General features: G+C 57.9%; 1 protein-coding gene across 1 annotated transcript in view; it reads left to right on the plus strand.

Moving 5' to 3' along the window:
- Positions 1 to 332: 332 nt before the first annotated feature.
- Positions 333 to 15,068, plus strand: part of LOC147097167 (low-density lipoprotein receptor-related protein 1-like) — a gene marked incomplete at its 5' end in the record, with an annotated part of 61,688 nt that continues 46,952 nt past the window's right edge. Inside the window, 5 exon segments of the mRNA XM_085972536.1 lie at positions 333 to 498; positions 1,517 to 1,642; positions 2,805 to 2,921; positions 9,457 to 9,563; positions 13,283 to 13,412. Coding sequence (XP_085828662.1) covers positions 333 to 498; positions 1,517 to 1,642; positions 2,805 to 2,921; positions 9,457 to 9,563; positions 13,283 to 13,412 — 646 coding nt within the window.

The raw sequence follows: 15,068 nt of genomic DNA on the forward strand, positions 1-15,068 counted from the left end.
TGGGGAAATACTCGGGGGCACAGTCTCAGAATAAAGGGTCGCCCTTTTAGAACTGAGATGAGGAGGAGTTTCTTCTCTGAGGGTCGTAAATCTGTGGAATTCTCTGCCCCAGAGAGCCGTGCAGGCTGGGTCATTAAATACATTTAAGGTGGAGATAGACAGATTTTTGCAAGATAAGGGAGTGAAGGGTTATGGGGAGCGGGCGGTGAAGTGGCTTTGAGCCCATGATCAGCCACGATCTTATTGAATGGCGGAGCAGGCTCGAGAGGGCCGCGTGGCCTATTCCTGCTCCTGTTACATGTGTTCTTATGTGTGAAGCCTCCCAGTGACGCTGTGTAATTAAGTGTGTGCTTGTCTTATTTTTCAAACTGAAAGCTGAGGTGACCTGCGCGCCAAACCAGTTTCAGTGTGTCACCACCAAGCGATGTATCCCTCGCGTGTGGGTCTGTGATCGAGACAACGACTGCATGGATCACTCTGATGAACCCGCGAACTGCAGTAAGACTCGCAAACCTCTCGACCGTTAACATTCTGTTTAAATACCTCCCTATCTCTGTAACCTCCTCCAGCCCCCTACAACCCTCCCTATCTCTGTAACCTCCTCCAGCCCCTACAACCCTCCCTATCTCTGTAACCTCCCCCAGCCCCCTACAACCCTCCCTATCTCTGTAACCTCCTCCAGCCCCCTACAACCCTCCCTATCTCTGTAACCTCCTCCAGCCCCCTACAACCCTCCCTATCTCTGTAACCACCTCCAGCCCCCTACAACCCTCCCTATCTCTGTAACCTCCTCCAGCCCCGACAACCCTCCCTATCTCTGTAACCTCCTCCAGCCCCTACACCCCTCCCTATCTCTGTAACCTCCTCCAGCCCCTACACCCCTCCCTATCTCTGTAACCTCCTCCAGCCCCCTACAACCCTCCCTATCTCTGTAACCTCCTCCAGCCCCCTACAACCCTCCCTATCTCTGTAACCTCCTCCAGCCCCCTACAACCCTCCCTATCTCTGTAACCTCCTCCAGCCCCTACACCCCTCCCTATCTCTGTAGCCTCCTCCAGCCCCCTACAACCCTCCCTATCTCTGTAACCTCCTCCAGCCCCCTACAACCCTCCCTATCTCTGTAACCTCCTCCAGCCCCCTACAACCCTCCCTATCTCTGTAACCTCCTCCAGCCCCCTACAACCCTCCCTATCTCTGTAACCTCCTCCAACCCCCTACAACCCTCCCTATCTCTGTAACCTCCTCCAGCCCCCTACAACCCTCCCTATCTCTGTAACCTCCTCCAGCCCCCTACAACCCTCCCTATCTCTGTAACCTCCTCCAGCCCCTACATCCCTCCCCATCTCTGTAACCTCCTCCAGCCCCCTATAACCATCCCTAGGAGGGCTGGAACCAACAGCTTGTGTTTGGAGTGGGGAGAGCGGGTGGAGAGAAGTTCCGATTGGGATCGGTGTGAGGCCTCGCTCTCGCCTTGTGATCAGTTGTGAATTAACACCGCTGTCCTTTCTGTTTCCAGCTCAGATGACGTGTGGAGTGGATGAGTTCCGCTGCAAAGATTCGGGCAGGTGCATTCCCGCTCGGTGGAAGTGCGATGGTGAGGACGACTGCGGCGACGGATCGGACGAACCGAAAGAGGAATGTGGTAGGTAGAATATCTGTAGTGCTGCAAAAAGGAATGTTATTGATGACTGCCAAGCCAAGTGTTCTAACGGCACTTCCGACAGTGAGGCGCTCCCTCAGCACTGCCCCCTCCGACAGTGCGGCGCTCCCTCAGTACTGCCCCTCCGACAGTGCGGCGCTCCCTCAGTACTGCCCCTCCGACAGTGCGGCGCTCCCTCAGTACTGCCCCTCCGACAGTGCGGCGCTCCCTCAGTACTGCCCCTCCGACAGTGCGGCGCTCCCTCAGTACTGCCCCTCCGACAGTGCGGCGCTCCCTCAGCACTGACCCCTCCGACTGTGCGGCGCTCCCTCAGTACTGCCCCTCCGACAGTGCGGCGCTCCCTCAGTACTGCCCCTCCGACAGTGCGGCGCTCCCTCAGTACTGCCCCTCCGACAGTGCGGCGTTCCCTCAGTACTGCCCCTCCGACAGTGCGGCGCTCCCTCAGTACTGCCCCTCCGACAGTGCGGCGCTCCCTCAGTACTGCCCCTCCGACAGTGCGGCGCTCCCTCAGTACTGCCCCTCCGACAGTGCGGCGCTCCCTCAGTACTGCCCATCCGACAGTGCGGCGCTCCCTCAGTACTGCCCCTCCGACAGTGCGGCGCTCCCTCAGTACTGCCCATCCGACAGTGCGCCGCTCCCTCAGTACTGCCCATCCGACAGTGCGGCGCTCCCTCAGTACTGCCCATCCGACAGTGCGCCGCTCCCTCAGTACTGCCCATCCGACAGTGCGGCGCTCCCTCAGTACTGCCCCTCCGACAGTGCGGCGCTCCCTCAGTACCGCCCCTCCGACAGTGCGGCGCTCCCTCAGTACCGCCCCTCCGACAGTGCGGCGCTCCCTCAGTACTGCCCCTCCGACAGTGCGGCGCTCCCTCAGTACTGGCACCGGGCAGCGTCGCCCTGGATTATGAGGCTCGAGTCTCTGGAGTGGGGGGCGTGAACCCACGACATTCTGACTCGGAGAGAGAAAAAGTGCTACCCTCGTGAGTCAGGGACTGGTTGTTAAATTTTAAGAGACTAAAGAAGGATTTAAATGCCAGACGCGTTCCTCGTTCGGAGACATCTGCCGAGTCGCTATCGGGGCCCAATTAACGGCGCTTCCCGTTCTCTTTTCCCCGCCCCCCTCCCCCGTTCTCCTGTCTTTCAGACGAAAGGACTTGCGAGCCCTATCAGTTCCGGTGCAGGAACAACCGCTGTGTGCCCGGCCGCTGGCAGTGTGACTACGACAATGACTGTGGGGACAACTCGGACGAGGAAGGCTGCAGTACGTGACGGTTTCAGTAACGCCATCCCGTTTTACCCGGCGGCCTCGCTACAGGACGGGCCATCCCGCGTGTGGCCGAGAGAGAGAAACTGGTCCGCTCGGACACCGCAGCGGGTTTGCCGTCGCCCTGCTTCGAAAACAGCCAGGGAGGACTGAGTGTCCGGTCCCGAGCCTCCGGGGCTAGAGGAGGGTGGAGAGAGAATCCGATCGCTCCCAGCCCCTCGGGATCCCTGGGGTCAGTCGGGTTTGCTGTCTGGACGGATCGTGGGGAGGGTGGAGAGAGAATCCGATCCCTCCCAGTCCCTCGTGATCGCTGGCGTCAGTCGGGTTTGCTGTCGGATGGGTTGTGAGGAGGGCGGAGAGGGAATCCGATCGCTCCCAGTCCCTCTGTCCCTGGGGTCAGTCGGGTTTGCTGTCGGGACGGATCGTGGGGTGGGCGGAGAGAGAATCCGATCGCTCCCAGTCCCTCGTGATCGCTGGCGTCAGTCGGGTTTGCTGTCGGATGGGTTGTGAGGAGGGCGGAGAGGGAATCCGATCGCTCCCAGTCCCTCTGTCCCTGGGGTCAGTCGGGTTTGCCGTCGGGACGGACCGTGAGGAGGGCGGAGAGAGAATCCGATCACTCCCAGTCCCTCGTGTTCCCTGGGGTCAGTCCGGTTTGCTGTCTGGACGGATCGTGAGGAGGGTGGAGAGAGAATCCGATCGCTCCCAGTCCCTCGTGATCCCTGGGGTCAGTCCGGTTTGCTGTCAGGACGGATCGTGGGGAGGGTGGAGAGAGAATCCGATCGCTCCCAGTCCCTCGTGATCGCTGGCGTCAGTCGGGTTTGCTGTCGGACGGGTTGTGAGGAGGGCGGAGAGGGAATCCGATCGCTCCCAGTCCCTCGTGATCACTGGGGTCAGTCGGGTTTGCTGTCGGACGGATCGTGAGGAGGGCGGAGAGAGAATCCGATCACTCCCAGTCCCTCGTGTTCCCTGGGGTCAGTCCGGTTTGCTGTTGGACTGATCGTGGGGAGGGCGGAGAGAGAATCCGATCGCTCCCAGTCCCTCTGTTCCTGGGGTCAGTCGGGTTTGCTGTCTGGACGGATCGTGAGGAGGGTGGAGAGAGAATCCGATCGCTCCCAGTCCCTCGTGATCCCTGGGGTCAGTCCGGTTTGCTGTCAGACTGATCATGAGGAGGGCGGAGAGAGAACCCGATCGCTCTCTGTCCCTGGGGTCAGTCGGGTTTGCTGTCGGGACGGATCGTGAGGAGGGCGGAGAGAGAATCCGATCGCTCCCAGTCCCTCGTGATCCCTGGGGTCAGTCGGGTTTGCTGTCTGGACGGATCGTGAGGAGGGCGGAGAGAGAATCCGATCGCTCCCAGTCCCTCGTGATCGCTGGCGTCAGTCCGGTTTGCTGTCTGGACGGATCGTGAGGAGGGCGGAGAGAGAATCCGATCGCTCCCAGTCCCTCGTGATCCCTGGGGTCAGACCAGTTTGCTGTCTGGACGGATCGTGAGGAGGGCGGAGAGAGAAACCGATCGCTCCCAGTCCCTCGTGATCGCTGGGGTCAGTCTGGTTTGCTGTCGGGACTGATCGTGAGGAGGGTGGAGAGAGAATCCGATCGCTCACACACGCACACGTTGTCCTGCATGCTTTCACGCCGACTTATGTTCTCGCCCACCTTTGCATTTACCCATTCATGGACTAAGAATAGTTTTCAATTTGACAGGACGGGCTTTAGGTGAAGCAAAGAGTTAACAGTGACCCGACGTCTGGCTTTATCCGGAGCCTGCAGGTTTTTAATATCTGCGATCGTTAGAATCGTGTGTGTGCGCGCATGTGTGTATATATTTTTCTTGCATTGTCTCTGTTGTTACCATGAAACATCGCCTCATTTTATATTTTACTTTCTCTCTTTTTTAACACTGTCCGAAAGGGTGCGTTACAGAGGTAGGTCATTGCTTTCGGACCGGACTGTGTGAGTGTGGTTTGTTGTCATAGAGTCGTAACGGCACAGGAGGAGGCCTTTCGGCCCATCGAGCCCGTGCTGGCTCTCTCTGTAGAGCGATCCAGTCAGTCCCATTCGCCCCCGCTCTCTCCCCGTAGCCCTGCAAGTTTATTTCCCGCAAGTGCCTTATCCAGTCTCCCCTTGAAAACATTGAGGGCAGGATTTTCATTGAGCCTTGGAGGCGTGTGGGGGGTTAAAATCTTGAAATCGGGGGGCGCGAACCCAACCCGCCTCCATGCCAGTTTCAAAGGAGGCGGTTACCCGACCTGCGCAGGGACCTGCCTCCCCGAGGCGGGAAGGAGATTAGTGCCAATTAACTGCCTGTTAACAGGTAGTTAACGAGCAGTTTTTAGCCTAATCCCTATTTTCATTGTTGAAATGTGGGATTCCCGACGACTCCAAACCACGCCAAGTTAGCGAGGCGGGCCGTCGGGATGAAGGGCTTGGAGGGGGTCGAGATGTCCGGTGTTCAGGTGAGTGATGGGTGCATGAGTGCAGAGGTAAGTGTGTTTGGTATGTGTAAATTGTTTAAAGAAGTTTTACTTACCTTTACAGGCTTCCTTCCTTCAGGTCTCGGGAGTCCCTCATCTCACCGGCACAGAAAGCAGAATGGCTGCCAGCTGTCAAAACCTGCAGCATTCAGCTTTCTGTTGCGGGGAGATCTCTAAATCATCCTGAGAGGAAGGAATTAACTTAGAGTAAAGATTGTCAGTGTTTGACCATTTCACAGAGCTGTGAAACGTTGATATTTCATCTGTCAAAATCTCTTGACGGATGAAATGTCAATCGCTGACGTCACCTGTCAATCAAGTGAATATCGCGTGGGTTGGCCAGAACTCGATGGAGGCAGGACTGCAGCCCCGGAAGTTGTAGTCCCGCCTCCTCAATGAAAATCCAACCCTGAGTGTCTCCACTTCCGTCGGCAGCGAATTCCAGGTCCTCACCACTCGCTGCGTAAAAAAGTTATACCTCACATCCCCCCCCTGTATCTCTTGCCCAAAACCTTAAATCTGTGTCCCCTGGTCCTTGTACCATCAACTAGTGGGAACAGCCTTTCCTCGTCTAGCCTATCCAAGCCCGTCATAATCTTGTACACCTCTTATCAAATCACCCCTCAACCTCCTTTGCTCTAATGAAAACAAATCCAGCTTCTCCAACTTGTCCTTGTAGCTAAGATTGAAACTTACAAAATTCTAACAGGACTGGACAGACTAGATGCAGGAAGGATGTTCCCGATGGTCGGGGAGTCCAGAACCAGGGGTCACAGTCTAAGGATAAGGGGTAAGCCATTTAGGACTGAGATGAGGAGGAATTTCTTCACCCAGAGAGTGGTGAACCTGTGGAATTCTCTGCCGCACAGGGCAGCTGAGGCCAATTCATTAAATATATTCAAGAAGGAGTTAGATATATTTCTTAAGGCTAAAGGGATCAAGGGATATGGGGAGAAGGCAGGGACCGGGTACTGAATTTGGATGATCAGCCATGATCGCATTGAATGGCGGAGCAGGCTCGAGGGGCCGAATGGCCTACTCCTGCTCCTATCTTCTATGTTTCCCCCAACCCCGGAACCATTCTGGTAAATCTCCTCTGCACCCACTCGATGGCCTTCACATCCTTCCGAAAGTGTGGTGACCAGAACTGGATGCAATATTCCAGTTGTGGCCGAACCAGCACTTCATAAAGGTTCAGCATAACGTCTCTACTTCTGTTCTCAATACCTCTATTTATGAAGCCCAAGATCCCGTATGTGAGGGGCTCTCCCTTCGTTAAAGGGAGCGCGGGGGAATGGCGTAGAATTTCACCGCGCAGAAACAGGCCGTTCAGCCCCACTGGTCCGTGCCGGTGTTTATGCTGCACACCAGCCTCCTCCCACCCCTACTCCATCTCGCCCTATCACCATATCCTTCCATTCCTTTCTCCCTCGTGTACTTTATCCAACATTTCTTCACGCAGAGGGTAGTGGAAATCTGAACTCGCTTCATCCCAAAAATGCTGTTGAGGCTGGGGGGTCAGTTGACCATTTCAAAACTGAGATCGACAGATTATTGTTGGGTAAGGGTATTAAGGGATACGGAACCAAGGCGGGTAGATGGAGCTAAGATACGGGTCAGCCCTGATCTGACTGAGTCACGGAACAGGCTCGAGAAGCTGAATGGCCTCCTCATGTAACAGGCTCGAAGGCCTGAATGGTCTCCTCCTGTTCCTAATGTAACAGGGCTTGAGGGGGCTGAATGGCCTCCTCCTGTTCCTAATGTAACAGGCTCGAGGGGGCTGAATGGCCTCCTCCTGTTCCTAATGTAACAGACTCGAGGGGGGCTGAATGGCCCCCTCCTGTTCCTAATGTAACAGGCTCGAGGGGGCTGAATGGCCTCCTCCTGTTCCTAATGTAACAGGCTCGAGGGGGTTGAATGGCCTCCTCCTGTTCCTAATGTAACAGGCTCGAGGGGGGCTGAATGGCCTCCTCCTGTTCCTAATGTAACAGGCTCGAGGGGGCTGAACGGCCTCCTCCAGTTCCTAATGTAACAGGCTCGAGGGAGCTGAATGGCCTCCTCCTGTTCCTAATGTAACAGGCTCGAGGGGGCTGAATGGCCTCCTCCTGTTCCTAATGTAACAGGCTCGAGGGGCTGAACGGCCTCCTCCTGTTCCTAATATAACAGGCTTGAGGGGGGCTGAATGGCCTCCTCCTGTTCCTAATGTAACAGGCTCGAGGGGGCTGAATGGCCTCCTCCTGTTCCTAATGTAACAGGCTCGAGGGGCTGAACGGCCTCCTCCTGTTCCTAATATAACAGGCTTGAGGGGGGCTGAATGGCCTCCTCCTGTTCCTAATGTAACAGGCTCGAGGGGGGTTGAATGGCCTCCTGTTCCTTGGTAATAGGCAGCATCCGATAGTAGGTAGCTCGATTTTACCCTCTTTGTCCCGACAAGCCCGCCTCTCTCCAGATGCTGATGGTCCTCTCGTATATTTCTAGCGTATTTATTTATTCTCTCAGCAATTGTAGTCCCTTTTTCTTTTTAATCTAGCATGCTTAATAATTGCTTACTTTTACAAACAGTGAAGAACTGCAGATTTGATTCCCAGTCCCCTCCGACTCGATCCGGATCTCTGGGACATGGCTGCTCCTGCAACTGGCCTCCTTCGTCCACCTCCCTATCTCTCCTCCGCGCCCCCCCCCCCCCCGCCCCAGTGTCCCCGTTTCACCCTGACAGGGAATCATGTTGCCTCTGCTAGACGCTTCCAGCTTGCCGGAAAGGCAGAGATCACTTTTTGGAAGAAACAGCAGGAGGAAAATTCACAGCCTGCGGGGAATGGTGGGCTGGGGAGCTTTTTTTTTTAAGAAATAGATGTTCTGAAACATTGTAGGGCCCGAATTTCTGGGTCTGGGCGTGTGTGTGTGTGTGTGAGAATGTGCATCTCGCAACTTACCCATCTCATTGGACCCCCGACCCTTGTTGTGATGTTCAGTGTTGCCTGTATCGTGCCTCCAGCGACCCTTTGCGAGCTCGGTCGTTTGTACAGGAAACTCTCGTTTTAAACGGCACCTAAATATCAGGAATTCGCTATTAACCGGCAAAATTCTCACTCCGAAAACAACACCTCAATAACCGGCAATGTTGACGAGTCCGAGTCTCCCGCGGTGGCCGAGTTAGTCAGTGGGGGGGGGGTTGGTTCTCCAAACTGTCGGCGCTGTCGGAAGTCGGAACACCTCAATAACAGGAGTCTGACTCTCCCGCGCTGCCGGTAGTCTCTTATCTGCCATTTTACAGGGGTACTGTGTGTCTCCCACGCTGCCGGGAGTCTCTCCTGATCCGCCATTTTACAGGGGTACTGTGTGTCTCCCGCGCTGCCGGAAGAGTCTCCTGATCCGCCATTTTACAGGGGTACTGTGTGTCTCCCACGCTGCCGGTAGTCTCTCCTGATCCGCCATTTTACAGGGGTACTGTGTGTCTCCCGCGCTGCCGGTCGTCTCGCCTGATCCGCCATTTTACAGTGGTACTGTGTGTCTCCCGCGCTGCCGGAAGAGTCTCCTGATCCGCCATTTTACAGGGTTACTGTGTGTCTCCCGCGCTGCCGGAAGAGTCTCCTGATCCGCCATTTTACAGTGGTACTGTGTGTCTCCCGCGCTGCCGGGAGTCTCTTCTGATCCGCCATTTTACAGGGGTACTGTGTGTCTCCCGCGCTGCCGGTAGTCTCTCCTGATCCGCCATTTTACAGGGTTACTGTGTGTCTCCCGTGCTGCCGGAAGTCATTACATTACCCTCAACTGGCAGGACTGTACTTAATCAAGCATCTTCCACCATCCATTTAACACAACATTCTGTAGGTGAGTACCCCAGTTATTGTATACTGCGCATTTCTTGATTTATTTATTTTTCTTTGTTTAAAAAAAATAGCCTCGGCTGATAACCCTCTCCGTCATCCGGAATTTTTGATCAACCGGCAACACGCCGGTGCCGTATACCAAAGAGTTTCCTGTAACGTGATGTGTTTCCGGGGTGATGGGTGAAAATAAAACGTTTCCCTTTTTCTTTTTTCCCCCCCCTCCGCCGACAGCTCCACGGGCGTGCTCGGAGAGCGAGTTCGCCTGTGCCAACGGGCGCTGTATCGCCGGCCGGTGGAAGTGCGACGGTGACCACGACTGCGCCGACGGCTCCGACGAGGTAGGTCCGGGGATTTTATTTCCTTCCCTGCTTGAGAGACCGAAGGAAGGGGCCGAGCCTCAGGGTGCAGGACACTCGCTCGTAGTTAGAATCGTCGAATCTTGCAGCATTCGGCCCATCGTGCCTGTGCCGGCTCTTTGAACGAGCTCTCCAATTAGTCCCACTCCCCCCCTGCTCTTTCCCCCGTAGCCCTGTGAATTTTTCCCCTTCAAGTATTTCTCCAATTCCCCCTTTTGAAAAGTACTATTGAATCTGCTTCAGGCAGCGCGTTCCAGATCACAACTCGCTGCGTTAAAAACATTCTCCTCATCTCCCCCTCTGGTTCTTTTGCTGATTGTCTTAAATCTGTGTCCTCTGGTTACTGACCCTCCTGCCACTGGAACCAGCTTCTCCCTGTTTAAGGTCTTGGAGAGGGTGCGGAGGAGATTGACCAGAATGGTTCCAGTGATGAGGGACTTCAGTGACCTGGAGAAGCTGGGGTTGTTCTCCTTGGAGCAGAGAAGGTTAAGGGGGAGATTGACCAGAATGGTACCAGGGGATGAGGGACTTCAGTGACGTGGAGAGACTGGAGAAGCTGGGGTTGTTCTCCTTAGAGCAGAGAAGGCTAAGGGGGAGATTGACCAGAATGGTACCAGGGGATGAGGGACTTCAGTGACGTGGAGAGACTGGAGAAGCTGGGGTTGTTCTCCTTAGAGCAGAGAAGGTTAAGGGGAGATTTAATAGAGGCGTTGAAAATTGCGAGGGGTTTTTGATGAGAGTAGAGAGGGAGAAACTGTTTCCAGTGGCAGGAGGGTCGGTAACCAGAGGACACAGATTGAAGATAATCGGCAAAAGAACCAGAGGGGGAGATGAGGAGAATGTTTTAACGCAGCGAGTTGTGATCTGGAACGCGCTGCCTGAAAGGGCGGTGGGAGCAGATTCAATAGTAACTTTCAAAAGGGGAATTGGAGAAATACTTGAAGGGGAAAAATTCACAGGGCTCCGGGGGAAAGAGCAGGGGGGGAGTGGGACTAATTGGAGAGCTCGTTCAAAGAGCCGGCACAGGCACGATGGGCCGAATGGCCTCCTCCTGTGCTGTGAGATTCTTCGACGAGAGGGCCCTCGAGCTTAAGATAATCGCGAAAGGAATTAAAGTGGGGGGGGAGGTCAGCATGTAAATCTTTCAGGGGAGGGTGGGCGGTTAGAATGTGTACAGTTCACCATCGCCAGATTGTGGGGGCATGTTCTGCCTTTTGAGGGAAGGTTAGGAAGCAGGGATAGTAAAGGAGAGCGGGGAGTTGGCCTGTTCCTCGGCTGCAAGAGGTCGCAATTCACGTACAAACTTCAGTGACGTGGCATCTAGGCGCAGTGCCGCTGTGTGCCCGAAGGTGGTGCTGCTGCTGCAGCCGAATATCCGAATAATAGCACGAGAGCACCCCCATCCGGCGCCTAGTGGTACTGCACCCGTTCGCAACACACACGACAGTGGCTTCACAGAAATCACAGAAACCTCACAGTACAGATAGAGGCCATTTCGGCCCATCGAGCCTGCACCAACACATATCCCTCCCAATCCCCGGAACCCCTACACCAACACATATCCCACCCTATCCCCGTAACCCCACGTATTTAATCCCCCTAACACGAAGGGTCAATTTATCATAGCCAATCAACCTAACCTGCACATCTTTGGACTGTGGGAGGAAACCGGAGCACCCGGAGGAAACCCACACAAACACGGGGAGAATGTGCAAACTCCACACAGACAGTCACCCGAGGCCGGATTTGAACCCGGGTCCCTGGCGCTGTGAGGCAACAGTGCTAACCACTATGCCACCGTGCTGCCCTAGGGAGCTTCAAGCCAAGGCTTGCATTTGAAGCAATACTTTTATTTTCTTTTGTTGTCGGCTGTGGCTCAGTGGGTAGCACACTCGCCTCGGAGTCATGAGGGCAGTACTGAGGGAGCACCGCACTGTCGGAGGGGCAGTACTGAGGGAGCACCGCACTGTCGGAGGGGCAGTACTGAGGGAGCGCCGCACTGTCGGAGGGGCGGTACTGAGGGAGCACCGCACTGTCGGAGGGGCAGTACTGAGGGAGCACCGCACTGTCGGAGAGGCAGTACTGAGGGAGCACCGCACTGTCGGAGGGGCAGTACTGAGGGAGCGCCGCACTGTCGGAGGGGCGGTTTGGAGGGGCAGTACTGAGGGAGCGCAGTACTGAGGGAGCGCCGCACTGTCGGACGGGCGGTGCTGAGGGAGCACCGCACTGTCGGAGGGGCAGTACTGAGGGAGCGTCGCACTGTCGGAGGGGGCAGTACTGAGGGAGCGCCGCAGTGTCGGAGGGGCAGTACTGAGGGAGTGCCGCACTGTCGGAGGGGCAGTGCTGAGGGAGCGCCGCACTGTCGGAGGGGCAGTACTGAGGGAGGGCCGCACTGTCGGAGGGGCAGTACTGAGGGAGGGCCGCACTGTCGGAGGGGCAGTACTGAGGGAGGGCCGCACTGTCGGAGGGGCAGTGCTGAGGGAGCGCCGCACTGTCGGAGGGGCAGTACTGAGGGAGGGCCGCACTGTCGGAGGGGCAGTACTGAGGGAACACCGCACTGTCGCAGAGAAGGTTAAGAAGAGATTTGATAGAGGTGTTCAAAATCATGAAGGAGTTAAACAGAGTAAATAAAGAGAAACTCTCTCTCTCTCCCCCCCTCGGCCTCTCCCCCCCTCGGCCTCTCCCCCCCTCGGCCTCTCTCCCCCCCCTCGGCCTCTCTCCCCCCCTCGGCCTCTCTCCCCCCCTCGGCCTCTCTCCCCCCCTCGGCCTCTCTCCCCCCCTCGGCCTCTCTTCCCCCCCTCGGCCTCTCTTCCCCCCCTCGGCCTCTCTTCCCCCCCTCGGCCTCTCTCCCCCCCCTCGGCCTCTCTTCCCCCCCTCGGCCTCTCTTCCCCCCCTCGGCCTCTCTTCCCCCCCTCGGCCTCTCTTCCCCCCCTCGGCCTCTCTTCCCCCCCTCGGCCTCTCTTCCCCCCCTCGGCCTCTCTTCCCCCCCTCGGCCTCTCTTCCCCCCCTCGGCCTCTCTTCCCCCCCTCGGCCTCTCTTCCCCCCCTCGGCCTCTCTTCCCCCCCTCGGCCTCTCTTCCCCCCCTCGGCCTCTCTTCCCCCCCTCGGCCTCTCTTCCCCCCCTCGGCCTCTCTTCCCCCCCTCGGCCTCTCTTCCCCCCCTCGGCCTCTCTTCCCCCCCTCGGCCTCTCTTCCCCCCCTCGGCCTCTCTTTCCCCCCCCCCCCCTCGGCCTCTCTTTCCCCCCCCCCCCCTCGGCCTCTCTTTCCCCCCCCCCCCTCGGCCTCTCTTTCCCCCCCCCCCCCTCTCGGCCTCTCTTTCTCCCCCCCCCCCCCCCCCCCCTCGGCCTCTCTTTCTCCCCCCCCCCCCCCCCCCTCGGCCTCTCTTTCCCCCCCCCCCCCCTCGGCCTCTCTTTCCCCCCCCCCCTCGGCCTCTCTTTTTCCCCCCCCCTCGGCCTCTCTTTTTCCCCCCCCCCCCTCGGCCTCTCTTTTTCCCCCCCCCCCCCCTCGGCCTCTCTTTTTTCCCCCCCCCCCCCTCGGCCTCTCTTTTTCCCCCCCCCCTCGGCCTCTCTTTTTCCCCCCCCCCTCGGCCTCTCTTTCCACCCCCTCGGCCTCTCTTCCCCCCCCTCGGCCTCTCTTCCCCCCCCTCGGCCTCTCTCCCCCTCTCTGGATTTAATGTAACTGACCCTTGCTTCTGTTGTTGCAGAAAGACTGTATGGTCAGGTGTGAGGCTGACCAGTTTCAGTGTAAGAACGGACACTGTATCCCCCATCGCTGGCACTGCGACAGCGACGCGGACTGTATGGACGGCAGCGACGAAGATAACTGCGGCTCGGGTAAGCGACGCACCGCGGTGAGACAGTGAGGTGTTAACCTGAGGTCCCCCCGTCTTATCTGTGTGTCCCACAGCTCTTAAGGATGAGGGATTGCAGTTACCCAGAGAGACTGGAGAAGCTGGGGTTGTTCTCCTTAGAGCAGAGAAGGTTAAGGGGGACATTGACCAGAATGGTACCAGGGGATGAGGGACTTCAGTTATGTGGAGAGACTGGAGAAGCTGGGATTGTTCTCCTTTGAGCAGAGAAGGTTAAGGGGGAGATTTGATGGAGGTGTTCAAAATTGCGAGGGGTTTCGATACGAGTGGAGAGGGAGAAACTGTTTCCAGTGGCAGGAGGGTCGGTAACCAGAGGACACAGATTGAGGGTAATCGGCAAAAGAACCAGAGGGGGAGATGAGGAGAATGTTTTAACGCAGCGAGTTGTTGTGATCTGGAACGCGCTGCCTGAAAGGGCGGTGGGAGCAGATTCAATAGTAACTTTCAAAAGGGGGAATTGGAGAAATACTTGAAGGGAAAAATTCACAGGGCTCCGGGGAAAGAGCGGGGGGGGAGTGGGACTAATTGGAGAGCTCGTTCAAAGAGCTGGCACAGGCTCGATGGGCCGAATGGCCTCCTCCTGTGCTATACTATTCTATGCTTCTATCTCTGGACACTGTTGGAATAGGAGCATGGGCGATCTCCTGCTGTCTGAGAGCCAACATTCCTCCCTCGGTCAACATCACCCAGGGAAGAAGAAATAAAAATCCCCCCAGATTATCTGGCCTTTCGTCTCTCTGCTGTTTGTGGGATCTTGCTGTGCACTAGGTGGATTTGCCGTTGCCGACCCAGAACGCCGATTCGTTGGAAGTGCAGCACCTTGGGTCGTCCTCGGGCGGCGTTCAGGACCTGACGGGTTGGACGCAGTTGGGGAATATGTGGAGAGGGTTGTTCTGTGCGATTGGTCGTCCGACAGACGGGTTGAGGGATGTGAGGGGCCGCGGTGGGATAGGGGGAGAAAGTGGGATTGAGGGGCGTAGTAGGTAGTTGGGGGTGAGGGATACGCTGGGCGGGCGGGGGCGAGGGACACGGGCGGGGGTGAAGGTCGCGGGGACGAGGGACACGCTGGGCGGGCGGGGGCGAGGGTCACTGGGACGAGGGACACGCTGGGCGGGCGGGGGCGAGGGTCACAGTGGGCGGGGGCGAAGGTCGCGGGGACGAGGGACACGCTGGGCGGAGCGGGGGCGAGGGTCGCGGGGACGAGGGACACGCTGGGGCGGGGCGGGGGCGAGGGTCGCGGGGGACGAGGGACACGCTGGGCGGGCGGGGGCGAGGGTCACTGGGACGAGGGACACGCTGGGCGGGCGGAGGCGAGGATCACAGTGGGCGGGGGCGAAGGTCGCGGGGACGAGGGACACGCTGGACGGGCGGGGGCGAGGGTCACAGTGGGCGGGGGCGAAGGTCGCGGGGACGAGGGATACGCTGGGCGGGCGGGGGCGAGGATCACTGGGCGGGGGCGAAGGTCGCGGGGACGAGGGACACGCTGGGCGGGCGGGGGCGAGGATCACAGTGGGCGGGGGCGAAGGTCGCGGGGACGAGGGACACGCTGGGCGGGCGGGGGCGAGGGTCACACTGGGCGGGGGCGAAGGTCGCGGGGACGAGGGACACGCTGGGCGGGCGG

This window comes from Somniosus microcephalus, chromosome 33, assembly GCF_052327205.1.
Source record: "Somniosus microcephalus isolate GS21.2 chromosome 33, FLI_Smic_1.0, whole genome shotgun sequence".
NCBI lineage: Eukaryota > Metazoa > Chordata > Chondrichthyes > Squaliformes > Somniosidae > Somniosus > Somniosus microcephalus.